The following is a 25298-nucleotide window of genomic DNA, read 5'->3' as shown; positions in this document are numbered from 1 at the left end:
CTAGGTTATCATGTTCATATGACTATCACATTTATTCACAGAATTCCCCTTTATCCATGTGATACCCACCGGGTCTGTAGTCATATCCCTGCTAGTCTCCTGATACTGGTAATTCGTGCCTTCTCTTATTTTTCCTTTTTCAGTCTTTGTAGAGATTCTTTAAAAAAAATTTTTTTTAAATGTTTATTTTTGAGAGAGAGAAGGAGAGAGAGCGTGCGTGAGCTGGGGAGGGGCAGAGAGAAGGAGACACAGAATCTGAAGCAGCCTCCAGGCCTCTGAGCTGTCAGCACAGAGCCCGACATGGGGCTCGAACTCACAAACTGTGTGGTCACGACCTGAGCCAGAGTTGGACGCTCAGCCGACCGAGCCCCCCAGGCGCCCCAGGCTTTGTAGAGATTCTAAAGATCAATTTTATTGACCTGCTGAAAGCATAAGCGTTTCCATTCATTCCCTTTATTATTTTTCTCTTCCAACTTTATTTATTTCTTCAATTTTCCTTATCATTTCCTTCCTTCTGCCTTCTTTGGGTTTGTTATGCTTTTCTTTCACTAGCTTTTTGAAGTAGGAGTTTAAATTATTGCTTTGTGGTGCTCTCTCTTTTCTAACATAAGCCTTTAGTGCTCAACATTTCCCCCTCAGCACTGTGTTAGCTGCATCCCACACATTCTGAGTATTTTCACTGCCATTCATTCGGTGTTTGTTGTTGTTGATGTTACCCTTGACACTTCCTCTTGGAACACGTGGGTTACTTTGTGGTATGCTGATTCGTTCCAAGCGTTCGGAGATTTTCCTGTTATCTTTCTGTTGTTGACTTCCAATTTGACTTCATTCTGAGCAGAGAACACACGCTGTATGATTTCAGTTGTTTCAGTTTGCTAAGGTTTGTGTTACGGCCTGGGAGAGGACCTCTCTAGGAGCAGCATTCTGGGTCCCATCAGGAAGTAGAAATCACACAGTGGGTTAAACAAGAGAAGGTTCAGATGAGTACTAATAACTGTAGAGAGTGGCTGTAAGATGTAAGGAAACTTTACGGGGTACTTTAGGGTTGAGAGGAAGGACGGACTTGGAAGAGGTTCGTGCCTCATTGGAGAGGCTATAGCTTGGCTCTCGAGCAGCGGAGAAGCTGGCTGGCTTAGCCAGACCGGAGCTCGCCTGGAGTTGCTGGGTGAACAGTGGACCACATTCTAGAACGTAGGCGGTAAGCGGGTGACGGACAACAGGAGACATGGGTGTATGTTGGGAATCTGGGCACCGGGGGGAACGGAGGCCTTTGGAGCTAATGGTCTGCATGGGTGGGAGGCGGAGTGGTTCTCTGTGGGCGCCCCAACCAGAGGTGCGCTGTGCACAGGATGCAGCAGGGGCTCAGCGGCCACGCGACTCTCTGGCCATCGGCAGGCTGGGAAGAAGCTTCGGTTTTCGTGGGCGGGGCCGTAGACAGCTTAGCACCGGCCCGAGGCTGCAAGATTGCAGAGGGAGTAGCATCTGGGGACTTTGGCAGGGGGCAGGCTCTAGCAGATGTCCTCACAGCCACACCACTGACCTTCTCCTTGGCCCCCGCTGAAAATTGCAGGAAGCCTCTCCTTCCTGCAGTCACCCTTAACATTGTGCCTACTTTAAAAACTTAAAGGAATTGCATTGTTTATCGTACAGCATTTGTTGGAGGTGCATTGAGAGCTGAGATGCAATAAATTCATAACTGACATGGTCTATCCCTGTGGCCCCTCAGCTTCCATATACGTGTTGGGACTTCCTTGAAACTATGAAAAGGCGCTATATTTTCTGCCTAACGAGATACATCTTTCCTCCTTACAAGTGAAGAAATTTTAACTCTTTTTCAAAATGAGAACAGCCAGTCATTTAATCCGTCATGGGCTATAGTAATTACTCGTCAAATTCAGTCAAGGGCTTCCTGTATATTCTCTAAGACTAAGTTGTAAACTTAACCTTCAGTAACTCATGTATAAAATCTAAAAATATGAGGAAGGAGAAAAGTAGAGAGCGATTAGTATATGTAAACAAACTCAACCATACAGCATGCATAGAGATCACACGCAAAGCTATTCCAGTCCTCATTTCTGCATTTGGCCGGGAGATTGTAGTCCCCGTCTGTGGCTTTCTCGAGCTGTCCGGTCCTGAGTTTCCTTGCCCTCAGGGCAGGACCTCAGCTAGCTCTGGGTCCTTTACCTTTGGTGTATCTAGTAGTCCCTAAGAAGTTCCAGTATTTACTTTTTCCTCAAACTACAGCCACTCGAGTGTGTGGTGTGTGGCCAAGGGTCCCTCTGGGGAAGGCTAGGAGGGAAATCGACAGCGTGTCTGGGTGGCCGTAGGACCCGACGCCCGTGTCATTCAGGGGCCTCTGGTCTGTGAACTACTGAATTGGGTCTGAAAACTGGCTGAAGGGCTCTGATTCTCCATTTGGTGACTCAAGTCCGGTCGTTTGCACCACACTTAGCGTGTTTCTCGCTGCGTGGGTCAGGCAGTGTCCTAGCAGGCTGATGACCTTTTCCGCTCCCCGGGAGTCAGTCTCAGTCAGCTCCGGCTAAAGGTCTCTGCGACCCAGAGCATTCTGGCTACTGGTAGGCCCCTACTGCCATGTGGTTGACGTGCCCACTTTGCCTTTGATACTTAAGTGCTGCCACTTAGCCTCTGCTATGCCAGGATTCACACATCACAGTGAAATCAGGGAGCCCATCTCAAGGGTGGCATCCCGCCCAGTCATACTTGGCCTGAAAAAAGAGCAGCCACAGAGGTTTTCAGGGGTGCAAGTGGCCCCTCACTAAGGTGTTTCTCAATGACCTTAGACTCTATTCCCACCTATATGTACCCCATGTTTCTTCCAGGGTGTATTAGCAAAGGCCTCCAGCTCTTTTGGTGGAAAAGCTGTTTCTTCCTGGGTCGTAGTGTATACCCGTCGCCCGGGTCGCGCAGAGACTTGATTCTAGTTAGGGGTCTACTGGCAACAGGGTGGTTGGGTGGGTTTGGAGAAGAAGGAGGAACCCCTTTCAAGGTATCTGTCCCAAATGAGGGTATCACAGTGTTTTTAAGCTGTCAGAGACGGGTCTTCTTGGACACTGGAGGGGAATCTGTTGCTGCTGGTAAGAAAGGCTCAGAATGACCTGCGTGCCAACGTTGGCAGTTTCCTGATGCCCTTCTTCTATGTTTCAGGATCTCATTCTCCCCCCACCCCCATTAATGCCCTGATTTTCACAGGAGAAACCTGGCAAGACTGTGAATTCAACTGCCATTTTAACTCAGCAACTCACACCGTGACATTTTGTGTTTGATTTTCAGCAATGTCAGTCCTGTGGCTACAAGAAATGAGAGATTCGTTCAGGGCTGTCATGGAAGCTGTCTGATTCTCAGACCGTGACTCGAGGTGGGAGTTAACAGACCTGAGTTTGTCACTTTCTTTCTGTAAGCACTCGAGGGCACTCAGAAAAACTCATCCCGCACCACAGCCCGTGCGGTCGTCATTGCTGCCACGCGGCAAGAGCGGAAGCGACTTGGGCTCCCGAGGCACGTGTTCCAGTGGTACTTCGTCACAACCAACCACAGATGGCGGCTTGATTGATTGTGATGCTGTTGTACGTCATGGGTTACAAGCAGCACAGTCCTCATTGGCAGGGAGCTCAGCATTACACTCAAGTCCAGGAACACGACCGGACCCATCCCTGGATCCCATCTTTAGGGGTCTCTCTTCCGGGACCACTCCTAGAATTCTGTAGTAGTCTGTATCTAATCGGGAAGTAGAAAACCTAGTAGGTCACACTGTGGAAGTTTAACATCAGAATGATTCACTGTAGTGAAAGGGCAGCTATAAGATACAAGGAAACTCTGTGCAGTACCCTAGGGTCGAGAGAGAATAGTACCCAAGAGAAGGCATACGTGGAAGGGCTTGGGACCTCATTGGAGAAGCTGTGGTTTTACCACTGAACAGCAGAGAAGTTGGTTGGTTTAGCCAGACTGGAGCTTGTCCAGAGTAGATAATACCCTGGAGGGCAGGCAGGAAGCGGGAGATGTGGGGGCGCACTGGGAGCTTGGACACCATCGGAGCCAGAGGTCTTCAGAGCTCCTGGGCTGTGTGGTGGGAAGTAGGGCTTGCCGAGGGAGCAGGAACTTTGAACCCCCAGGCTCAGATGGGCTGTACTCTTACTGCCAGGGCCCTAGTTCCCGTCAAGAAGGCTGCAGACACGTCATTTCCAATCCGAGGCTGTATGGTTGGTTGCAGGGAGACCACAGTTGTGGCCCATGGTTCAGGCAGACTCTGTTGGATATCCCCATATTGATTATACGATTGCTCTCTGTATCACAGAGTAGACCTGTAATTCATCACAGTCCGTGGGTGTTACTATTTCGCCATTTGGAACGAAGTGTAGAAGCTTTACCTTCCTCCCTTCCCCCGCTTACGGTCATCTAGACTCTACGTACATCTAGAACCGTATCAGACGGTTTTATTTTTGTCTTAACCATCCACCATCGTTTAAAAAGTTCTGAAGGAACTACTGTATTTGTCTATATTTTTACTCTTTCTGTTCATGTTTTTCCTTCTCGATGCTCCAGGTTTTCCTTCTTTCATTATTTCCTTTCTGTTTAGAGAACGTCCTTTAACTCTTCCTTTAGGATGGGTCTGGGGTGACATTATCTTTGTTTTCTTTTATTTGAAGATGTCTAGATTGTCCCTTCATTGAAGAAGGATTTTTTTTTTTCTGGATATAGAATTTGGGTTGACATTCTTTCATTTTAGCCCTTTTGGAATGTGCCATTTCCTTCTGTCCTCCCAAGTTTCTGATGAGAACTTTGCTGTCATTAGAGTGGTTTTTCCCCTAAGGTGTGACTTTTTTCTCATTGCTTTCAAGATCCTTTTTTCTTTTGTCTTTAGAATTCAGAAGTTTGACTTTGATATATTTTGGTTAGGATTTCTTTGGCTTTGTCCTATTTCGGATTCACTAGTTTCCCAAATCTGTAGGTTTTTAGGTCTTTTGCCAAATTCAAGTTTGCAGCCATTATTTAAATGCTGTGTGAGCCCACTCCCCTACCAGGACTCTCATGACATGAATGTTATGTGTTTCATTAGTCCCCCAGATTCCTGAGGCTCTGTTCATTTTTTCAGCCTTTTTTTCATCTGTAGTAGACTGGGAATCTATTATTTTGTCTTCAAATTCATTCATTCTTTTTGTGTCTCTTCCATTCTGTTGAGCCCATCCACAGAGGTTTTTTTTTTATTATTATTTTATTTTATTTACTTTACATTTAAAAAATGTGTACTTCAATAACTACATTAACAATCAGGTAAGCTTGTGGAAAAACTGACCAACATACATATATTAGGAGATACAAGTGTCCACCTAAATTTTCTATTTCATTTTTTTTATAGAACATTTCTTCAAGTTGTTTAATGTATAATTTCTCATGTGCCATTTTAGAAGTCCTTCATTGTAAAGACTATTCTTTTGAATGATGACAAATAGCAGCCACACCGTCAGTGATTATTCTGGACCTCTGCGTTGGGTAAATTCAATTTCTTCTTGAGACACAAGCTTCCTTCTGTATTTCTGAGGTAACGTTTTTATTATTTCTGCGGTGTCTGGCGGACCCTGATGCATCAGCAAATCTGGTGATTTCCTTCCCTTCGAATGCTATGACGAAAGTGAAGAAGAGCGAGCTGGTAGTCCTGCTGATCCCAAAACTTCTGATTCACTGGGTTTAGGATCGTCTCTTCTGTCAGGAGACACTCCTTATTCATGGAGTATGTGGCTTGACTGACTGAACCACCCTGCTGGCAGACGCCATCTTACTTGCCTTCATGACCCTGAGATGGGGCTGCTTCCGGGGTGCTTGCTAGCCGCAGAGGTCTTTTATTTTTTATTTTAAATTCAAGTTAGTTAACATACAGTGTGGTCTTGGCTTCAGGAGTAGAACCCAGTGATTCGTCTCTTACATATGACACCCAGTGCTCATCCCCGAAAGTGCCCTCCTTAATGCCCATCACCCAGTTAACCCATCCCCCCACCCACCTTCCCTCCAGCAACCTTCAGTTGATTCTCTGTATTCGAGAGTCTCTTATGGGTTTCCACCCTCTCTGTTTTTGTCTTATTTTTCCTTTCCCTCCCCTATGTTCATCTGTTGTATTTCTCAAATTCCACCTATGAGTGAAATCCTGTATCTGACTTATTTCGCTTAGCATAATGCCTTCTAGTTCCGTCTGTGTTGTCACAAATGCGAGATTTCATTCTTTTTCATCTCCAAGTAGTATTCCATTGTGTGTGTGACATCACATCTTTATCCATTCATTAGTTGATGGACATTTGGGCTCTTTCCATAATTAGACTATTATTGATGCTGCTGCTATAAACGTTGGTGTGCATGTGCCCCTTCGAATCAGCATTTTTGTATCCTTTAGATAAATATCTAGTAGTGCAATTGCTGGATATAAGATCATTCTATTTATAATTTTTTGAGGAACCTTCATACTGTTTTCCAGAGTGGCTGCACCAGTTTGCATTCCCACCAATAGTGCAAAAGGGTTCTCCTTTCTCTGCATCCTCACCAACATCTGTTGTTCCTGAGTTGTTAACTTTAGCCATTCTGGCAGGTGTGAGGTGGTATCTCATTGTAGTTTTGATTTGTATTTCTCTGATGATGAATGATATTGAGCCTCTTTTCATGTGCCTATCGGCCATCTGGATGTCTTCTTTGGAAAACTGTCTATTCATGTCTTCTGCCCATTTCTGCACTGGATTATTTATTTTTGGGTGTTCGGTTTGGTAAGTTATTTATAAATTTTTGATGCTAACCCTTTATCCAGTATGCCATTTGCAAATATCTTCTCCCATTCCGTTGGTTGCCTTTTAGTTTTATTGATTGTTTCCTTTGCTGGGTAGAAGCTTTTTACCTTGATGGGACCCCAATAGGTCATTTTCACTTTTATCTCCCTTACCTCTGGAGACACGTCAGGTAAGAAGTTGCTGTGGCCAAGGTCAAAGAGGTTGGTGCCTGTTTTCTCCTGTAGGATTTTGATGGTTTTCTGTCTCACATTTATGTCTTTCATGCATTTTGAATTTATTTTTGTGTAGGTTGTAAGAAAGTGGTCTAGTTTCATTCTTCTGCATGTTGCTGTCCAATTCTCCCAGCACCATTTGTTGAAGAGACTGTCTTTTTTCCATAGGATACCCTTTCCTGCTTTGTCAAAGATTAGTTGGCCATACATTTGTGGGGCCATTTCTGGGTTCTTTATTCTATTCCATTGATTTATGTGTCTGTTTTTGAGCCTGTGCCATACTGTCTTGATGATTACAGCTTTGTAATACAGCTTTAAGTCTGGAATTGTGATGCCCCCGGCTTGGGTTTTCCTTTTCAACATTACTTTGGCTATTCCGGGTCTTTTTTGGTTCCATACAAATTTTAGGATTGCTTGTTCTAGCTCTGTGGAGAATGCTGGTGTTGTTATTATTATTATTTTTTTAAGTTTAATTTTATTTTGAAAGAGAGAAAGAGCACAAGTGGGGGGAGGCAGAGAGAGAGAGAGAGAGAGTTCTGCACTGTCAGTGTAGAGCCCGATGTGGGCCTTGAACCCATGAACGCATGAACTATGAGATTATGCCCCGAGCCAAAGTGGGATGCTTAACAGACTGAGCCACCCAGGTGTCCCTGGTGTTATTTTGATAGGGATTGCATTGACTGTGTAGATTTATTTGGATAGTATTGACACTTTAATGCCATCCACAACATTAAAAAAATTTTTGTTATAGCATTTTTCAGTTCTAAAATTTCCGTTTGGTTGTTTTTTTCCTGAAACTTTCTACTTTCTAAAATTTGTTTCAAGCATATTCATAAGTGTTCATTGAGACATTTTGATGACGGCTGCTCTAAAATCTTTGTCAGCTAATTCCAACGTTTCTTGCATCTTGGTGTTGACATCTGTGGACTTTTTCTTGATATGACAAATGAGTTTTGGTTGAAACTTGGACATCTTGGGTGCTGTGTTATGAGAGCCTGGATTGATCAAGCCTCCCGTTTGACCTTGCTCAGCAGGGGAAGTGGGTGGGTAGAGGCTTGACCCCCCAGGGGGGAGCTTCTCATTGCTCCTTGGGGAGGGGGTGGCTCCCCACCAGGCCACCCTGGGTAACTCCCCGGGAGAGAGTGATGCCTGGGGAGCCACGATGCCCGTTCCTGCTCCCCACGTGCCTTCCACTGCTCCCGGGGGCAAGGGTGGCCTTGTTGCTGTCAGGCAGCAGCGAATGTCCTGACTGTCCCTCCCAGGCCTCCTCAGACACCGCCTGGCAAGGAGGGGAAGTAACTAAAGTAGGTCACCTCCACATACTGGAGTACTGCTCAGCAGCAACGAGGGTGAACTAACGAAACGTGCAGCACCACGAACGGATCTCAGGGGTGTCGTGGAAGGTTAGAAAAGTTACACGGTCTGTAAGTCCATTTATGTGACATCTGGAAAAGGCAGAACAGTAGGGGCGGAACTGGGTCTGTGGTTGCCAGACTGGGGGAGGCGAAGGGGCTGATCAGAAGAGGTGTGGGGTACCTGGGAGGTGGAGGTTTTCTGGACCCCAGTTTGGTTGGTGGCTATGCAGCTGTGTCTGCTTATCCAGATTCACAGAGCCACACGCTAGAAAGGGGAACCATACTGTATGTAAGTTGTAGCTTCGTTAAACTTTTTTTAAATGTTTAGTTTTGAGAGAGAGAGAGAGAGCGCATGCACACACACGCAAATGGCGGAGGGGCAGAGAGAGAGGGAGACACAGAATCCCAAACAGGCTCCAGGCTCTAGGCTCTGAGGTGTCAGCACAGAGCCCGACGCGGGGCTCGAACTCACAGACCGTGAGATCGTGATCTGAGCCGAAGTCAGATGCTTGACTGACTGAGCCACCCGTGTGCCCCTAAACTTTTTTTTTTTAAGTTTATTTATTTATTTTGAGAGAGTGGGCAGGAGATGGGAAGGGAGGGGGAGACAGAGAATCCCAAGCAGGCTCCATGGTGTCAGTGCAGAGCCCGACGCGGGGCTCGATGCCACGAATCGTGAGATGACCTGAGCCGAGGTCAAAAATCGGATGTGTAACTGACCGGGCCCCCCAGGCGCCCCTGAATCGTAACTTCATTAGAAAACAGAACTCTGTGCCGGCTGGCACCACCAGAAGATGGAGGAGAGGTTTAAGGAGCCCCACACCTGGCAGCCAGAGGGTCATCTTTGTGGGTCCCAATCGACATGCCTTTAACGAGCAGAGCCCGCAGGCCCCTGTAATGCAGATCTGTGCGTCGTGGTCCGTGCACACAGGGTGCACACGTACCAAGAATGCCCAGCTGTGTGCTGCATTCCCTGAGTGGGCGGTTGAGAAGGTAGGGGTTACTCCTGTAATCCTCTGAATCCCATCAATATCTGGGGCTCTCTGTCTTATCCTGCTTTGAATTCAGCCCTGCCATCTGTTTGCTGTTTTGCTGCCTAATTAATGTAATTATATAAAACAATAAGCATCACCAATACCGTATTCTGAATTATGCTGTTTCATACCGTAAACACACAAATCTGTTTATAGCCTGTCAGGCAATCATGAATTATGGTGTTCTGTACCCTTTTATCGCATGCGTTCTGAGCCGCGAGGGGTCACGATCGGCCTCTAGCGTGGCCAGGCCTGCAGTGGCGAGAGCTGGCCTTGGGGGGTGTGGGAGCAGGCCAAGGTGACCTTCGCGGTCGTGTGTGTGGAAAAGGGAGGTGGTCCCGGGGAGGCAGGGTCCCCCCTTGGGTGATCCCCTTCTCCCAGTCGGCAAGAGAGCGTCCAGCTGCGCCTTCTCCGTCTGCCATGGAGGAGAGTGACGGTGACAGCGGTGCTAAGGACACGCCTCTTGTCATTTAAGCAAGAACGGTGCCTCTGTAGCTACGAGTTTGTACCTAGATGTCTTTCTCCCCCTTTTGCAGTTGAGGAAACAAAGGCCCAGGGAAATGGAGTTCCCCCAAAAGAATCACAAAATATAGTTGGGCAGGTTGGCCTCTGTGAATGTATTGCCTTCTCTCTTAGCATATCATGTCTCACGGTACATTCCCAGATGTGGACCAGACATTCCCACGCCAGGACCTTGGCACTGGCCGTTCCTGCTGCCTGCAACCTCTTCCCCCCGATAGCAGTGTGGCTCGCTCCATCGCTAGCTTCCTGTGTTCTCACCTTCTAGGTGGGTCTCACCTGACTCATCCCATTTACAACGACACCCCTCCCTCCCTGCCTGGCTCCTCTCCCCACCTCACCCCTCCCCTTCCTTACCATGCTCTGTTTTTTTCCGTAACACTTATTATTTTCTGGTATATTGTATAATTTATTTCAAAGAACTCTCTTACCTGTCTGTGTAGGGGTGTATCATAAGAGAGACCAACACACGAAATAGTATCTGACCCAGAGTAGGTGCTCCATAAACATTTGAGTGGATGAGAAAATGAATTTTCAATAGGTGGAAACTAAACAGAAATACTCTACTTGATGTCTTCCTGAACGGTGCTGGTTTTACCACTTTCCGTTTCAAATATTTTGCTAAATAAGCCAAGTGCTTTGTTAATGCGAATGTCCTGATCATTTTGGCACAGTGTCTGGCTGATGAGACCCAGTGTGGCAGAATATACGGTTTTCTCAGCCAGGGAGAATGGGAGATCCATCCTGCCAGCTCTGTCGGCCAGTGAGGGTTCTGTGTGTCCACTGGCCTCTCTCCTGGCCGCCTCTTTTGCATTCCAACAAACAGTTTTGATCTCAAATGGATGTCAAAAAGCATGTGAGTACTTGAGCTGGGTTGCGGTAAGAAACAGTGGAAGATAATCTTGCTGTGGGTTAAAATGCTAATTTATGAGCTGTCTAGGCTCTTCAAAGAAATGGGTGAGAAAACAGATGGCGGAGGTCAGACACAGAGGCCGTCATCGATGCTAACTTAGCCTGGGAGGGTGACCAAAGGTTCACAAAGGGAAGCTGAGGAAACTCTGCGTCAAGACCTTTCGATATTTGAAGAAAATAGAAAGTACGATGCCATTGCCAGAGGAGCTAATCAATTCTGACCCTTTCGATGCTGATGCGGTTGCCTACGAGAGCAGCGTGTCCCCAGAAACGTGGGTTATCATGGAGTCACTGCATGTGAGGGATGTCGTAAGGCAAAAATCACCACTGGTCAAAATTACCCTTAAAATTCTTTTAGGTACCATGTTGATATCATACTATTCAGTTAGCTCTTCTTATCGAACAGCCCAAAACATAGCGGCTTAAAATGACAACCATTTATTTAGCTAACGATGCTATGGGTCAGTGTTTTAGGCCAGGCTCCGCTGAGCGGGCCTTGTCTTGGCTGGGCTTACTCATGTGCCCGTGGGCAGCCGCCAGCTCTGTTACAGGGGGCTGGTCGGACTAAGGTGGCCTCCCCGGGATGGCTTGTCTCAGCTCCACATGGTCGCTCATCCTCCAGGCGGCTAGCGTGGGCTTGCTTCCAAGGCCGAAGCAGAGCTGAAGCATGCAGAGCTCTTGAGTGCCGGGCTTGGAACCAGCTCACTGTCACTAATGCCACTGTATCACCCAGGGTCGAGGGGTAGATGAAAAGTCTCCAGATCATGATGGGAAGGGCAGCAAAGTCTCCCTTTTCTTTTCTTTTCTCTTTTCTTTTCTTTTCTTTTCTTTTCTTTTCTTTTCTGTTTTCTTTCTTTCTTTCTTTCTTTCTTTCTTTCTTTCTTTCTTTCTTTCTTTTTAAGTTTTTTAAATGTTTATTTTTGACAGAGAGAGAGACAGAGCACAAGTAGGGGAGGGGCAGAGAGAGAGGGAGACACAGAATCCAATGCAGGCTCCAGGCTTTGAGCTGTCAGCACGGAGCCCGACGTGGGGCTGGAACTCACCAACCACGGGATCATGACCTGAGCCAAAGTCAGATACTTAACTGACTGAGCCACCTAGGGGACCCTGCAAAGCCTCCCTTTCAAAGTCTGTGGAAATAGGGAGGTGTGAAGGACTGTAGTTTTTGCAGCCCCTAACTGTATTCCTCAACCTCAGCCAGTTTTTCCTTTGGTGCTGAAACTTGTCCTATTTCCATGTTGAATCAACACATGCAGTAGGGGCCTTGTGTGTTCAGTACACGTGTAGGAAAAACACTGCCGGCTCTGGCATCGCGCTCAGCAGCGAACTGCTCACGGCGGGAATCAAGTGGGCTTTGAGGCTGGTATTTGCTTATGGAGTTGACCTCTAGGGGCCATTGCCAAGAGATTGAAGTCATTATTTTCGTTTTGTTCAGCCTCACTGCGTGTCGTGGCTCCACTGTAGAAACCTTTGGGAGTTTGTGACAGGTGAAAGACTGGAACAGCGTGGCTTGGCCCGAGTCGCAGGAGGAATCAATCTCCTGAGACCGGAGTTTCGCGGACCCGGGTCGCACCCCCTCCTCAGAGCGGACCGCGTGGGGAGACGGGAGCCGGCAGCGCCGTCTGGTTTCACTACGCAGCGCTTACCGTTGACTTCTTTTCTGGGGGGGAGGGGGCACGGGGTGGGCAGTCCCTGGATGGGCCCCTGAATCTGCCGCGGGGCTGACACAGCTCTTCACCCAAGTTCGGCCATCTCTTGGCGGTCTTTTCCAACCCTGCACTTCATTCACTCACCAGTCACTTATGGAAGGCCTAGCACGTGCCGGGCGGTGCTCGGGACACTGGGTCAATGGTTGACAGTATACAGCCACTACCTGGAATGACTCGGAGACACTTTCGCGGCAGGAGAAAACGTAACTCATTCTGTGAGTGGGACGCACAAAGAGCAGAGGGCTCTTTCACTCTGCCTCCGCTTGACCGGCTCTTCCCTCAAGCCCTGCTCCTGGCTAGCGGAGGCCGGAAGAAGAGTTAACGTGGGCTTGCTGATTGTCGAGCTGGTACTTTAGGCCAGGCATGCTTCCAACCCGCTTAACTCTCACGTGGGGGAGGTACCGCTATTTCCCCGTGTCAACGATGAGGAAACTGAGTCCCGAGGAGGCGGTGCGGATCGTCTGGGGTCACGGCACCAACAGGTAGGTGCAGGGCAGGATTTGAACCTTGCCTCCCCAGCCCCCTTTCTCACCCCTCGGCAGAGAAGATTAAATGTCTGGTCTCCCCGGTGTCCCCTCACCTCGTGTCCTCCCCCGCCACCCCCTGCAGTGGCTCCGGGTGTTGTCTGGTGGTCCCCTCGGCCTGTTTGGGGGAGGGGGGTTCATTACAGAGTGAGTCTGCCTTCCAGGCGCCCCCTTCCCAGCACTCTGTGAGCCCCACACCAGACCCCGTCCAGCCCGCAAGAGGACCCTGTGGCAGCTCAGGACAGCTCAGCCCCGGGGCCTCCCTCTGCCCAGCCTTGCTTTGCTCGGGCCGTGTCCTGCCATGGCCTCCTCTGGGAAATGGGGGGCAGCCCGGGGTCGCCCGGGCTTACACCTTCTCCCGTCCTGCCTGCCTTTCTGTGCTGGGCCCGTGCCCTCCTCACCGTCTTCCAGGGCCAGGAAAATTGGAGGCTTTTCGTGTGTTTCCTGTATGAGTGTCCTGGGGCTGCGGTGGCCAAGTCCCCGACACTGGGAGGTTGAGAGCAGCACTGTGACCTCCCCTGGTCTGGAGGCCGGGGGTCCGGAATCCAGGTGTGGGCAGGGCTGGGCTCGCTCTGCAGGCTCTCGGGACGCCCCCTCCGGCTTCTGGCACCTTCTGCTGGCTCCAGGTGCTCCTGGGCTTGTGAGCACAACCCTCGTCTTTGCCTGCCTGGGCCCGTGGCCTTCACGTGGCTGTCTCTGCATCGTCCCCCTTCTCACGTGGGCACTGGTCATTGGATTTAGTGCCCACGCACCTTCCGGTACAAGTCCTCTCACCTTGGGGTCCAGGATGTCTAATAAAGACAGAAGGTAATTGTGAAGAACCTTCACTGTCAACAACATCTCCTCTGGAGATGATGGTCTTTCCAGAAATCCTGATTTGCATTTGGGAAGCTGAATCTTACCTTGTTTCGCTGTCTGTCTTCCTTTAGGAGGGAATATGTCTCCCAGCAGCTTGCCCTTGGGCAAATGTTTCCCTCCCTCGGGGCCCCCTCCCCTGGAAGAGCAGCATCGCCTTCCAGAGGGGCAGCCTGGTGTGGATTGGGCGACTCAGCCCACGTAAAGCACTCGGGTGCTGGCGACAGGCACACGGCAGGCACTAAAGGAGGCTCAGGTGTGCCTGATACAAACCTGTAGAAATGCTCGGCTCTTTGGGCAGATAGATGCCTCAGGCTGATGAGGGCGAACTGGATTAACTTGGAAAAGGAAGAGAGAGAGAAACAGGCCAATAACTGTCAGTGGATTGTTCCCCTTTTGTGCTTGTGCTGTGATAAGAGCCTGTAGGTAGCATCTCCTTTATCCTCCTTGGTTCTCCCCATTTTACAAATGAGAGCCTAACGTTAGAGGAGCTTGCCCAAGCCATCCAGCGGCCGAGTGGCAGAACTGGGACTCGAGCCTGGGAGGCGGTCCTTCTTCAGCCTAGGGACCCCAGGGCCCCGGGAGAGCCGGGCAGAGATGCTGCCTGGCGCCTGGGACAGGGCACCCTCGGAGCCAGTCCCGGCCTGACTCTCCCCCGTCCCTGCTCTCACCTGCAGTCCTCACCAGAGGCTACTCCACTGGGGCCACGGGGCAGAGGGAAGAAGGTCCGGTTTCTCTGGAAGGTCTGGCTGAAGGTGTCCCAGGTCAAGGTCTTAAATTGGAGGTGCATCCCCCGAAGTATGGGGCTGTACATTCAAGTGTGCAGGGTCATATCGGGGCCCCACAGATACACTTTTAAAAAGATCGTTACGTATTTATTTTAATAATAGCTCTAAGGACAAAAACGATCTTCTTTTTTTCTCCTCCAGTTAGGACAAGAACTTACTTACTTATTTATGTTTTTTACTCTGACGGGCAAAGCATGGCATCATGGTACCCACCTTGCATTCCTTGGCTGGTGAGGGTAAACGTCTTTTCACGTGTCTTTTTAAAAATTGTTTCGGTTTTAATTTTAAAAATTAATGGACTTTACTTTTTTTAAAGTTTATTTATTTTGTGAGAGAGAGCGTGAATGGGGTAGAGGCAGAGAGAGAGAGAGAGAGAGAGAGAGAGAGAGAGAGAATCCCAAGCAGGCTCCACGCTGTCCACGCAGAGCGCAGCATGGGGCTCAATCTCATGCATCGTGAGATCAGGACCCGAGTTGAAATCAAGAGTTGGATGCTTAACTGGCTGAGCCCCCGAGGCGCCCCCAGACTTTGCTTCTTTAGAGCAGTTTTGGGTTTTTAGAAGAACGAGGGGAAAGTACAGAGGGCCCCCGAAGAGTGCACACCCTTAGCCCCCATCCACTTCTGCCTGTGTTGGCCGTCTTGCATGCGTGTGGCTGTTGTTACAGCCGATCGGCCGGTATTAATCCGTTATTATTAACTGAAGCTCACGGTTTCCATTGGGCTCCCTCCTGGCGTTGCACATTCGGTGGGTTTGGACACACGTGTAGTGATAACGCATCCACCTGCAGTGTTAAACAGAAGCGTTTCGCTGCCCTAAACATCCTCTGTGCTCCACCAGGACGTCCCTCCTTCCTCCCCACCAGGCCCCAGCAGCCACTGGTCTTTTTACTGTCTCCAGAGTCTTGTCCTTTCCAGAATGTCTCACGGGGTCATACAGGCTGTGGCCTTTTCAGGCTGGCTGCTTCCACTCAGTAACATACATTTACGGTTCCTCCGTGTCTCTTCGTGGCTTGGTCGCGTTTCTTCTTAGCGGTGGTCAACATTCCATCGTCAGATGGGGCACAGTTTCCATTTGCCTGCTAAAGGACAGCTTGGCTGGTGTTAGCAGTCAGAATTAGAGTCGCTGGAAACATTCACGGGCACGTTTTTGTATGAGTGACAAGTCGTGGCTTACAGGGTAATGATCTAGTCTCCCCAGCAGCATTTTTTTTTTTTTTCACTTTCTAAAAGTTGATACACATAACATACAGTTTACCCTTTTAACCATTCCTAAGTGTGCAGTTCAGAGGCACCGAGTACATTCACATTGTTGAACACACGGTCCCCCTTTGAAAGCAGCCGTATTCCAGGGGCACCTGGTGGCTCAGTCAGAAGAGCATGTCATGGAACTCTTGATCTTGGAGCTGAGTTGGGTGTGGAGATTACTGAAATAAATAAACTTAAAAAAAAAGACAAACTTAAAAACAACAACAACAAAGCGACCGTATTCCAGCAAACCCCGGTTATCCAGGGGTGGGGAGGAGGTCAGGGTCTGAGGAGTCCCCACGCGGCACAACGACTGGCACCTGGGGGTTGGGAAACTCGCAGCTCAAACAGACCCAGCCCCACATTCTTCCCCAAAAGTTCAGCGTTTGGGGCAATACATTTGGGGTACATTTCTGTGTGGTCTTCTCTTTCAGCGTCCCAACATGAAGTTTTAGAACCTTGGTGGCATTTCCGTGCTCTTTCTTTGCCCAGGTCCCTTGATGGGTTGGCTTTGGAAAATCGTCCCTTCTTTCCTGCAAATTTCTCCCTCCTCTCCGTTCACCTCCCTGTAAAGCTGCACGCTCACAGCAACATTACTGGCCCGGGGGGCTCGGAGGAGGTGGGGGGCCGTGCACGTGGCAGAATGGAGGAGGCGAGGGGTCCTTCACACTCTCCACGTGGCGGACCCTGAGGAGGGCAAGGAGGCGAGCCCCTGGCCGCGAGTCTTACCAACCGGCTGGTCTTCCCAGAGCCTTCCCCACCTTGTGCCTCAACTTCCCCATTAGTCCAGCGGGAATCGTATGACCTGCTACCACCTCGGTTCGGAGTGAGAAAAGTTAGTGGTGGCCCTTTGAGGTCTCCCTGGAGGAGGGTGTCGGTTGGCTCATTATCTTGCCGGCCGGGATCAGCTGCTCCTAAAAGGCGTCGATTTTGCTGTGATCACGGAACAGGCTGCGCAGAGAGCAAAATAATCGTCGTGGCAGGTGTATCAGAAATGGAGACCTCTTTTTCTGGGGTTTCTGTTTTGAAGCCCGGCACCTCCCCACCGAGGCCGCTTTTCTCTTTCCGCCGAGGGAGGGCCGATGTCGGGGGCCATGCTCAAGGTGATGCTCAGCCCTCAGCTCCCCAGGCAGGCCCCCCGGGACGCAACCTGAGTTTTCCTGGTCCCTCCGGGGCCCGTCTCAGGCTCTGGTACTCACCCTGGGGTGCGGGAACCCCGTGGGCCTCCTCCGTCTTGCCTGCCTGGACTCGCACAGTGGGTGCTTTGTGTTCCGTCCTGGGCTCTCCCCTGAAGGCCTTAGAGGGTGGGGTCCAGGTCACCCCTCCGCCCAACTCACCCTGAAGCCGACTCTGGGGGACCTCCTCCTTTCCTTCCCACTCCTCCTCCTTCCCATCTCTTCCCAACTTGGGGACCGTCAGAACTGAGGGTTGGGAAATGGATTTCCTTCTTAGGGTTCAAGCTCTGGAATCCAGAAGGCTTTACTCTGTTTCTGCTGCAGCAACTCCAGCAAGAGCCCTGCCCGCCCATCTCCCCCTGCACTTGCCACGTAGGAGCCGGTCCACGGACACTGTGGGCCTGCTGGCTTTCTGGGGCCCTAGGGCTGCTCAGTGTGTGCACCGGGCCAGTGGCACAGCCAACATCTCGTTGCTCCCGGGAAGACCTTCCATGCACGAGCGGCCTTCTCGCCCTGTGGGGCCGCCGAGGCGTGTGTTCTGTGTGATCTCCCATCGTTCCCTCGTCGAGTCACGCTCTGGCTGCCCCATGACACTTTATAGGCTCCTTCACCCCATCTTTTTCTCTCCCCTGTGAGTGACCCCTGGGGTCACCTCCCAAATAGAATCCTGGCAATGGCATCTTTTTGGGGGGAACCCAACATGACACAGCATCTCTTCTCAGAAGCAGGGAATGGGGCCTGCTGACCGATGAGGGAAGAGACTCACTAGTTGATAGTTCAAGCTGTCGAGGCGTATCTTTGGAAACCCGGATGAGTGGGCCCTTCCCCCACGCCTGGCACGGCGCCCAGCGTTCTCACAGACAGCGTTTCGGACGGTCCTCCCTGTAGCTCTGCCCGAGTGGCCTCTTCTCAGCGCCGAGGGGTCTGGGTCTCGGGCTAATGTGCCCACCAGCCGAGGAAGCAGGGACCGACACTCAGTTCCCATGGTTCCCAGGGGGAGCACCTCGAAATTCCTCAGCTAGCAGAAAGGCTGCGGCCCCTCGAGGTCAGCCATTGTCTCCCGTCGGCATCAGCACCAAGGAATTCCAGGACCCCCTCCTGATCTCTACAGACTCTCGTCTTTGAACCTTTCCCGAAAAAATTATATCGCGCCAGATGCTTTGCCGCAGGGGAGACAGTGGCGCAAGAGCCATTCGAGGGGCAGCGACCTGGAGGGCTGGTTTCACGTCACAAAGGAGTCTGACGGCGTTGGCCGATTCCTGTGGTGTGAACACCCCCAGCACAGCCAGTCCCAAGCTATGAACGTGACGGGTGGGAAGTGACGGCAGCGTGGAGTGCCACACCGTTGTGTGGCGTGTCCACGATGCCAATGCAGCGAGAATGACCCCGAGGGCACCGAGAATGGTAAGATGGAATCAAATAATTGGCAAGTGACGAGCTTCAAGTATTTAGTACCTTTTTTAGGGAGGTAAAATTCACGTAGCCCCATACTCCCCATTTTCACTATTTATTTATTTATTTATGAATATGAAATTTATTGTCAGGTTGGTTTCCATACAACACTCAGTGCTCATCCCAACCATTTTCACTATTTTACTTTATTATTTTTTTTTTAATGTTTATTTATTTTTGAGAGAGAGAGAGAGAGAGACAGAGGGTGAGCAGGGGAGGGGCAGAGAAACAGGGAGACACAGAGTCTGAAGCCGGCTCCAGGCTCCGAGCTGTCAGCACAGAGCCCGACGCGGGGCTCGAACTCACCGCGAGATCGTGACCTGAGCCGAAGTCGGACGCTGAACCGACTGAGCCCCCCAGGCGCCCCATTTTCACTATTTTAAAGTGGACATTTGGGCAGCATGAAGTACATCCACTGCCAGAACATTTTCATCCCTGCCAAGGAAGCCCTGAACCTGATCAAGCGGTCACCCCTCATTCTCTCTCTCCATCCCTGGCCATCATCGTAATCTGCTTTCTGTGTCTATGAATGTGCCCCATCCGGGTTTTTCACGCGAACGGAATCGTACGCTACGTGACCTCTCAGGTCTGGCTTCTTGCACTTGGCGTGTGTGTTCGTGGCTCGTCCACGTTGCGGTGTGTTTCAGCACTGCCTTCCTTGCTGTGGCCGAAGGGGGCCTCCTTGTCTGGGTATGTCGCGTTTTGGTCACCTGTTCATCCATCAGTGGACACCTGGGCTGTTTCTGCCTTTTGGCTGTTTCGAAATGTGCTGCTGTAAACATTCACATACAAATTTTCATTTGAGCTCCTCTCTTTAGTTCCTTGGGGGTATTATATGCCCAGAAGTGGACTTGCTGGGTCATACGGTATCCCAAGTTTCACTTTTTGAGGAGCCTCCGAATTGTGGCTCGCATTCTTACATTCCCGTAAGCCGTGCTCGTGTGTCCTCACTTCCCGGCATCCTCACTGACACCTGTCACTTCCAGTTCTCTAGCCATGCTAGCTGCTGTGAGGTCATGTCTCATCGGGGTTTTGATGTACGCTTTTTTTCCCCTAATGACTGGTAGTGTTTAGCATCCATGCACGTGCTTTTGGCTGTTTGTAAATCTTCCTTGGAGAAGTGGGTGTTCAAGTCCTTTGCTCATTTTTCAGTTGTCTTGGTAGTTCTTTTGGTATTGAGTTGTAAGGGTTCTTTATTCTGCATGGACCAGACGTATGATTTGCAAGTACGTTCTCCCGTTCTGTGAGCTGTCTTTTCACTTTCTTGATAGTGTCCTTTGACGCTCAGAAGTTTAATTTTGGTAAAAAAACAATGTAAAAAGTTGGTATAAAATTATATTTTAAGAAAGTTTAGTATACAATTATATAAAATTGATTTAAAAAGGTGTTTTTTTTTTTTTTTTTAAATCACTCATGCTTTTGGTGTCATATCTAAGAATCCACTGCCGGATCAAAGGTCATGAAGATTTAGTCCTGTGTTTTCCTCTAAGAGTTTTGTAGTTTCAGTTATCACATGTAGGTCTTTGATCGATTTTCAGTTGATGTGAGATAGGGAGTTCTACTTCATTCTTCTACATGTGACCATCCAGTAGTATATCTTTGTTTTTAACATACCTTATTATAAGTTTATGTAATTTAACTGTTAATAATGGCCGTGTTTAACAACCGGCTTGCACAATTCCTGAAAATCAGCTCTCAGGAGGCAGTGTGAGCTGATATGAGCCAATACGAAATGGTTTCAGCCACTATTTCCACCTTACCTGCTTGCTGCAAAAGGCAGGAGTTTGTATTTGTTTTTCTTAAGGAGCCCAGCTGGGGGATGACCACAGTGTGCTTACAGAGCTCCTGGGGAGTGAGTGTCTGGGCAAGGAGCATCTGAAGACCCCTGCTCCTGTAGCCATGGGCTCATCCACCCTCCTGCCGTTGAATCTGACTTTCCCCCTCCCCTGGTTCAAAGAACGTGGCTGGGTCTCTCTGCCTGTCTTGCCTCCACATTTGCCCAGCTCTTCCTTCTGGCTCAGAGGGAACTGATCATGTCCCAGCTGGTGTGGAGGGGTTTTGGAAGCCCCACCTGTGAGCAGAGACCCAAGCCTGATCCTGAGGTTGAGAACGTGCCCCTTATCCTGGTTGGGTAACCGGATAAAATACTGGATGCTCAGCGACATTTGGATTTCAGGTAGATAACCCATAATTTTTAGTATAAGCGTGACCCATGCGAGATTGGGGTAGACTTCTACTAAAGAATTATGCATTGTTTCTCTGAAATTCATTTAGTTGGGATCTTGTGTTTTCATTTGCTGAATCTGTTAGGCTCTCCCAGGTCAGCGTTCTAACTTTCTGCCCTCTTCCAACAGCAGGGACTCAGAACCCCAGGGTGAAAAGGGTCCGAGGGCAGTGCCGACTCTCTGCCCGTTTTACAGGTCTGGAAACTGAGTCCCAGCGTGAACTTTTCTTTCTCATGAAGTCAGCGCATTTTCTGAGTGTCCCCTCTGCACAGGGCCCTGTGCTGGGTGTTGGGAGTGACAGTGACAAGACTGCCGTGGGCCTGGGTAGGGGGCGGGAGTCAAGAGTTCCCTTTCGGCATGTGAAATAGACAGGATGCAGACAGACCTAGGTCCGGATCCTGCTTTGCCATGTGTCAGCTCCCTGTGAAGTCGCTTCCGCTCTTGGAGCCTCTGTCTCCCCTTTCGTAACGTGGGGATGACGGTGCTTCCCTAGGGGGGTTGTTCCCGGGCTTCAGTGGGGTGACGGCGCGCCTGGTGGGGGCAGGGAAGAGTTTACTGCACGATCAGAGAAGAGAGGTACCATGGTAAAGTTTGGTTGTTGCCCACAGGTCGCCAGGCATCCTGGGCCACCCGGATGATGCAGGATGGAGGTGCCAGAACTCACTCGCCCTGCCTCGCCTGCCCGGGACCAGCCAGCCCCTGCCCCTGGACATCCGGGAGCCTCAGGTGGGCAGGTCTCGCCTCACCTGACCCTGGGCCCCGTCATTCTGTCAGCGGAGCAGGGTCTGGCCCCCGCCGTGTTCCTGAAGGCCCTGCCCATCCCGCTGTACCACACGGGGCCCCCGGGGGGCCTCCAGCCACGCGCCCCCCTGGTGACGAGCAGTCTGGATGGGGGCGGCGGACCCTTTATCCTCAGCCCCCTGCTGCAGCCCGAGGGCCCCGGCCCCACCCAGGCGGGGAAGCCGGCGGCCCCGACCCTCACCGTGAACATCGTGGGCACGCTGCCCGTCCTGTCGCCGGGCCTGGGGCCCACGCTGGGCAGCCCGGGGAAGGTGCGGAACGCCGGCAAGTACCTCTGCCCACACTGTGGCCGCGACTGCCTGAAGCCCAGCGTTCTGGAGAAGCACATCCGGTCCCACACGGGCGAGAGGCCCTTCCCGTGTGCCACCTGCGGCATCGCCTTTAAGACCCAGAGCAACCTGTACAAGCACAGGCGCACCCAGACGCACCTCAGCCACTCCCGGCTGTCTTCCGAGTCTGAGGGAGGGGGCGGCGGCCTCCCGGAGGAGGGGGCCGGGGCCGGAGAGAGCTCCAGGGCAGCGGGCGCAGGGGACGGCTGGAGCCAGAGCCGACCCGGGAGGCCCCTCTCTCCGGGCGCCCAGGGTGCCGGGCGCTGCCCGGTGCCAGCCACGCACCCGTCCTCTGTCGCTAAGACCCTGGGTCTGAAGTTGGGAGCCGTTCCCCGTCCGGGGTCCGCACCAGCCGACAGAGAGACCCCCGTGGACTCTGCCCACGCGGCCGCCCCCGCGCGCACCCTGGCCGGCGGCACCCAGCCGAGGCGGAAGTCGCCGGAGCAGCCGTCCCCGACCGCCGGCCCGCCGCGCGCCCCGCGGCAGCAGGCGGCGCCGTCCTCGGAGAAAGCCCGGGACGTCGGGGCCCCGGAGGGCCGGCTGAGGAAGTGTGAGAGCACAGACTCGGGCTACCTGTCCCGCTCGGACAGCGCGGAGCAGCCGCCGGCCCCCGGCAGCCCCCCGCGAGGCCCGTCGGAGGGGGAGGCGGCCCCGGGCCCGCGGCTGGAGCGGCAGCTGGAGCAGCGCATCGCCTGGCTCATCTCTCACAACCAGGCCGTGGTGGACGACTCCCAGCTGGACAACGTGCGGCCCCGCAAGACGGTCCTGTGCAAGCAGGGCAGCATCGACCTGCCCGTGCCCTACACCTACAAGGACTCCTTCCACTTCGACATCCGGGCGCTGCCCCCCGGCCGGAGGAAGCCCGCCGCCCTGGGCCCGGCCCGCTCTACCTTCACGCCCCCCGACAAGGCGCGCCCAGTCTTCTTCCACTCCGTCCCCACCCAGCTCTCCTCCACCGTGGCGTGCGTGCCCGTCACCAGGAGCAACTCGCTGCCCTTCGTCGAGGGCGCGGGAACGTGGCAGGAGCCGCCGGACCCGCGGCACGCCGGTCCCCGGAAGCAGAAGCCTCCGAGCCCCAGGCCCGCCCCTGCCCGGCCGGCGGACGTCCCCGGCGGTCACCCCCGGGCCCTGGTCAGACAGGCGGCCGTGGAGGACCTGCCGCGTCCCCTCACCGGAGACGGCCCGGCCCCCACGGAGGACCTGGATGGAAGCAGAGCGGCTGCGGGGGAGGGGGCGGCCAGCAGGGGCGGAGCAGCCGGGAAGAAGTGCGGCCAGAGGCCGCTGAAGATGTTCTCCCAGGACAAGTGGCAGGTGTATGGGAAAGAGACATTCAAGAGAATCTACCAGAAAATGAAAACCAGCTACCACGGAGGCAAGAAGGCACGGGAGGGGACGGTGGGGAGTGGGGCAGAGCTAGGTCGTCCTCTCCAGGGAGAGGTAGCAGGGGACGAGGGCACAGCCCCATCGCAGGGCGGGCGGACCCCTGTCCTTGGAGATGTGTCTGTGGGGACCCAGCCGGGGCCTTGGGGACGTCCACTGGCCCAGGAGGGCTTCCCGGTGACGGATCCAGCCACGGAGGGGGAGACGGCGGCCAGAGCAGGAGGCAGGGACCAGCCCAGGGTGAACAGGGCCACCTTAGCCTCCGCCCTCAGCTGCAGAGAACCCCCCTGTTCGGGCAGCAAGAGCCCTCTGCTTCCTCCAGATGGGAGGCTGGAGCTGGGGACTCAGCAGCCCGTAGCACCTGGTCCCCTCAAGGGAGGTAACCTAGAGGCTCCCATGCCGGTTTCGGCAGACCCTAACCTGGAAGGAGGCACCCGTGGTGGGGGCGGCAAGGAGACCTGCCAGCAGGCCCCAACGGTGTCGAGGCAACCCAGCGGTGGCACTGGGGAGCCCCAGCCTTCAGAGGACAAGCTCCCATCGGAGAGAAAGAAGCTGAAGGTCGAGAAGCTGAGCTGCCAGGAGCCGCCAGAGCCCGTGGGAGCAGAAGGAGAGACCCCGAGTGGCCCCGGGCAGGCCACCTCCCCGCCATCTCACAACCAGGACGGTGATCCTGGGGACAAGCCGGGAGAGCCGCGCGGGAGTGCTGATGGCGTGGCGGGGGGCAGGGCTGGGGAGCCAGCAAAGCCGTCGGAAGTTTGTGGTGTCTCCTCTGCTGTTCCATCTGTGGCCCTGAGGCAGGTCCTACAGGACCCGTGTCCTGCAGCTGTGTCCCCTGGACGTCACCCCCAGCTGGCCACGCAGCCCCAGGCCCCCGGCGTCCTCACTGCCCCGGCAGACGCTGCCTTTCCCCCCAAGTACCTGCTCAGGCTGCCTCAGGGTGAGGCCTGCCCCCCACCTCCCACCGCCCAGGGTCCCAGACCAGGCCAGGACCCTCTCTGCAGGAGAGGGTGGCCAGAGGAACAGCCCTCCGTTGTTGGGCCAGGGCCGGGGACCCGCCTGCCCCCCTGCCCGGCCACGGGCTTGGCCTCCAGTGGAGCAGACACCTTCGAGGAGGATCCCGGCTGGTCCAGGCACTGGGGTAGGAGAAAGGGGGTGCAGGGAGAGGAGAAGCCAGACTTGGATGCCGACACCCCAGCAGCAGGGCCGTCCCCTGGCTCATCCTCCGGTGCCTCCAGGGAGACGACCTCCTTCCTGCCCACCCCAGCGTGTGCCACCCAGAAGAGTGGGGCCCCTGAGCCCCGACACCTCTGCACTGAAGTGGGTAGCACTTCAGTGGGGGCCGGGCCCTCTGGGGGTGTCCTGAGTCCCTGTGCCCTCGGCAGGGAGTTGGGCGGACCTCCCGAGAACGCCCCGGAAAACCTCCCCTCAGGGCCTCTGGCCGGGCTCAGTTCCTGCTGCTGCTTCCCCACGGCCCCCACGTCCCCGGGCTGGCCCCAGCTGGCCTCGTGTACCCACTCAGAAACCCTGCGGAGCACCAGGGCCCAGGGCCCCTTCCCATCCTTGAGGGCTGAGCCCCGACTCACGTGGTGTTGCCTGAGCCGAAGCCTGCCTCTGCCCACAGAGCAGAAGGAAACGACCGCTTCTGTCTACTTGGCTCTGCACTTCCTTGGTGGCAGCGCCCGGGACGAGGGTCCAGATGCCCGGCCCCTGAGCAGGACGGTGGTGGGAGGACGGACGAGGACGGCCCTGGGAGAAGGAGGGCAGGTGCGGACAGCAAAGGTAACCCTCCCCCCCCCCCCCCAACCTTGCCCAGGGCCCTGGGGCTGGGGGAGCGTGCTTGGCAGGCGGCACTTGTAGTGAAGGAGAGGGAGCGGGAAGCCAGCCTTGTAACACCTGCCGTCTGCTCCCAGAGGAGGCTGAGCTGTCACATACAGGGCGAGATAGGACAAGGGCTGAACAATGCAACACAAAAAACAGACTCATGCAAACAGAAATGTC

At 52.9% G+C, this 25298-nt stretch overlaps 1 protein-coding gene and 1 pseudogene across 8 annotated transcripts in view; one reads left to right on the top strand and one right to left on the bottom strand.

Annotated features, from left to right (window-relative positions):
• ZNF831 (zinc finger protein 831) overlaps window positions 1-25298 on the top strand; it is a 125661-nt gene that overhangs the window by 20272 nt on the left and 80091 nt on the right. For 4 of the 8 annotated variants that reach the window (XR_006200333.1, XR_006200334.1, XM_042930526.1 and 1 more), the window contains one exon: window positions 21399-25079. Coding sequence is in view for 6 of the 8 variants with exons in the window: in XM_042930526.1 (XP_042786460.1) it covers window positions 21435-25079 (3645 nt within the window). In the remaining 2 variants the exon portion in view is untranslated. Of the gene's footprint in view, window positions 1-555; window positions 881-3291; window positions 3377-21398; window positions 25080-25298 lie in introns of those variants that run through there. The other 4 variants (XM_042930525.1, XM_042930524.1, XM_042930527.1 and 1 more) reach the window with 3 other exon arrangements.
• Window positions 5307-5847, bottom strand: LOC122215351 (annotated as a pseudogene).

This window comes from Panthera leo, chromosome A3, assembly GCF_018350215.1.
Source record: "Panthera leo isolate Ple1 chromosome A3, P.leo_Ple1_pat1.1, whole genome shotgun sequence".
Classification (NCBI taxonomy): domain Eukaryota; kingdom Metazoa; phylum Chordata; class Mammalia; order Carnivora; family Felidae; genus Panthera; species Panthera leo.
This window is presented reverse-complemented; position numbering and strand designations above follow the sequence as displayed.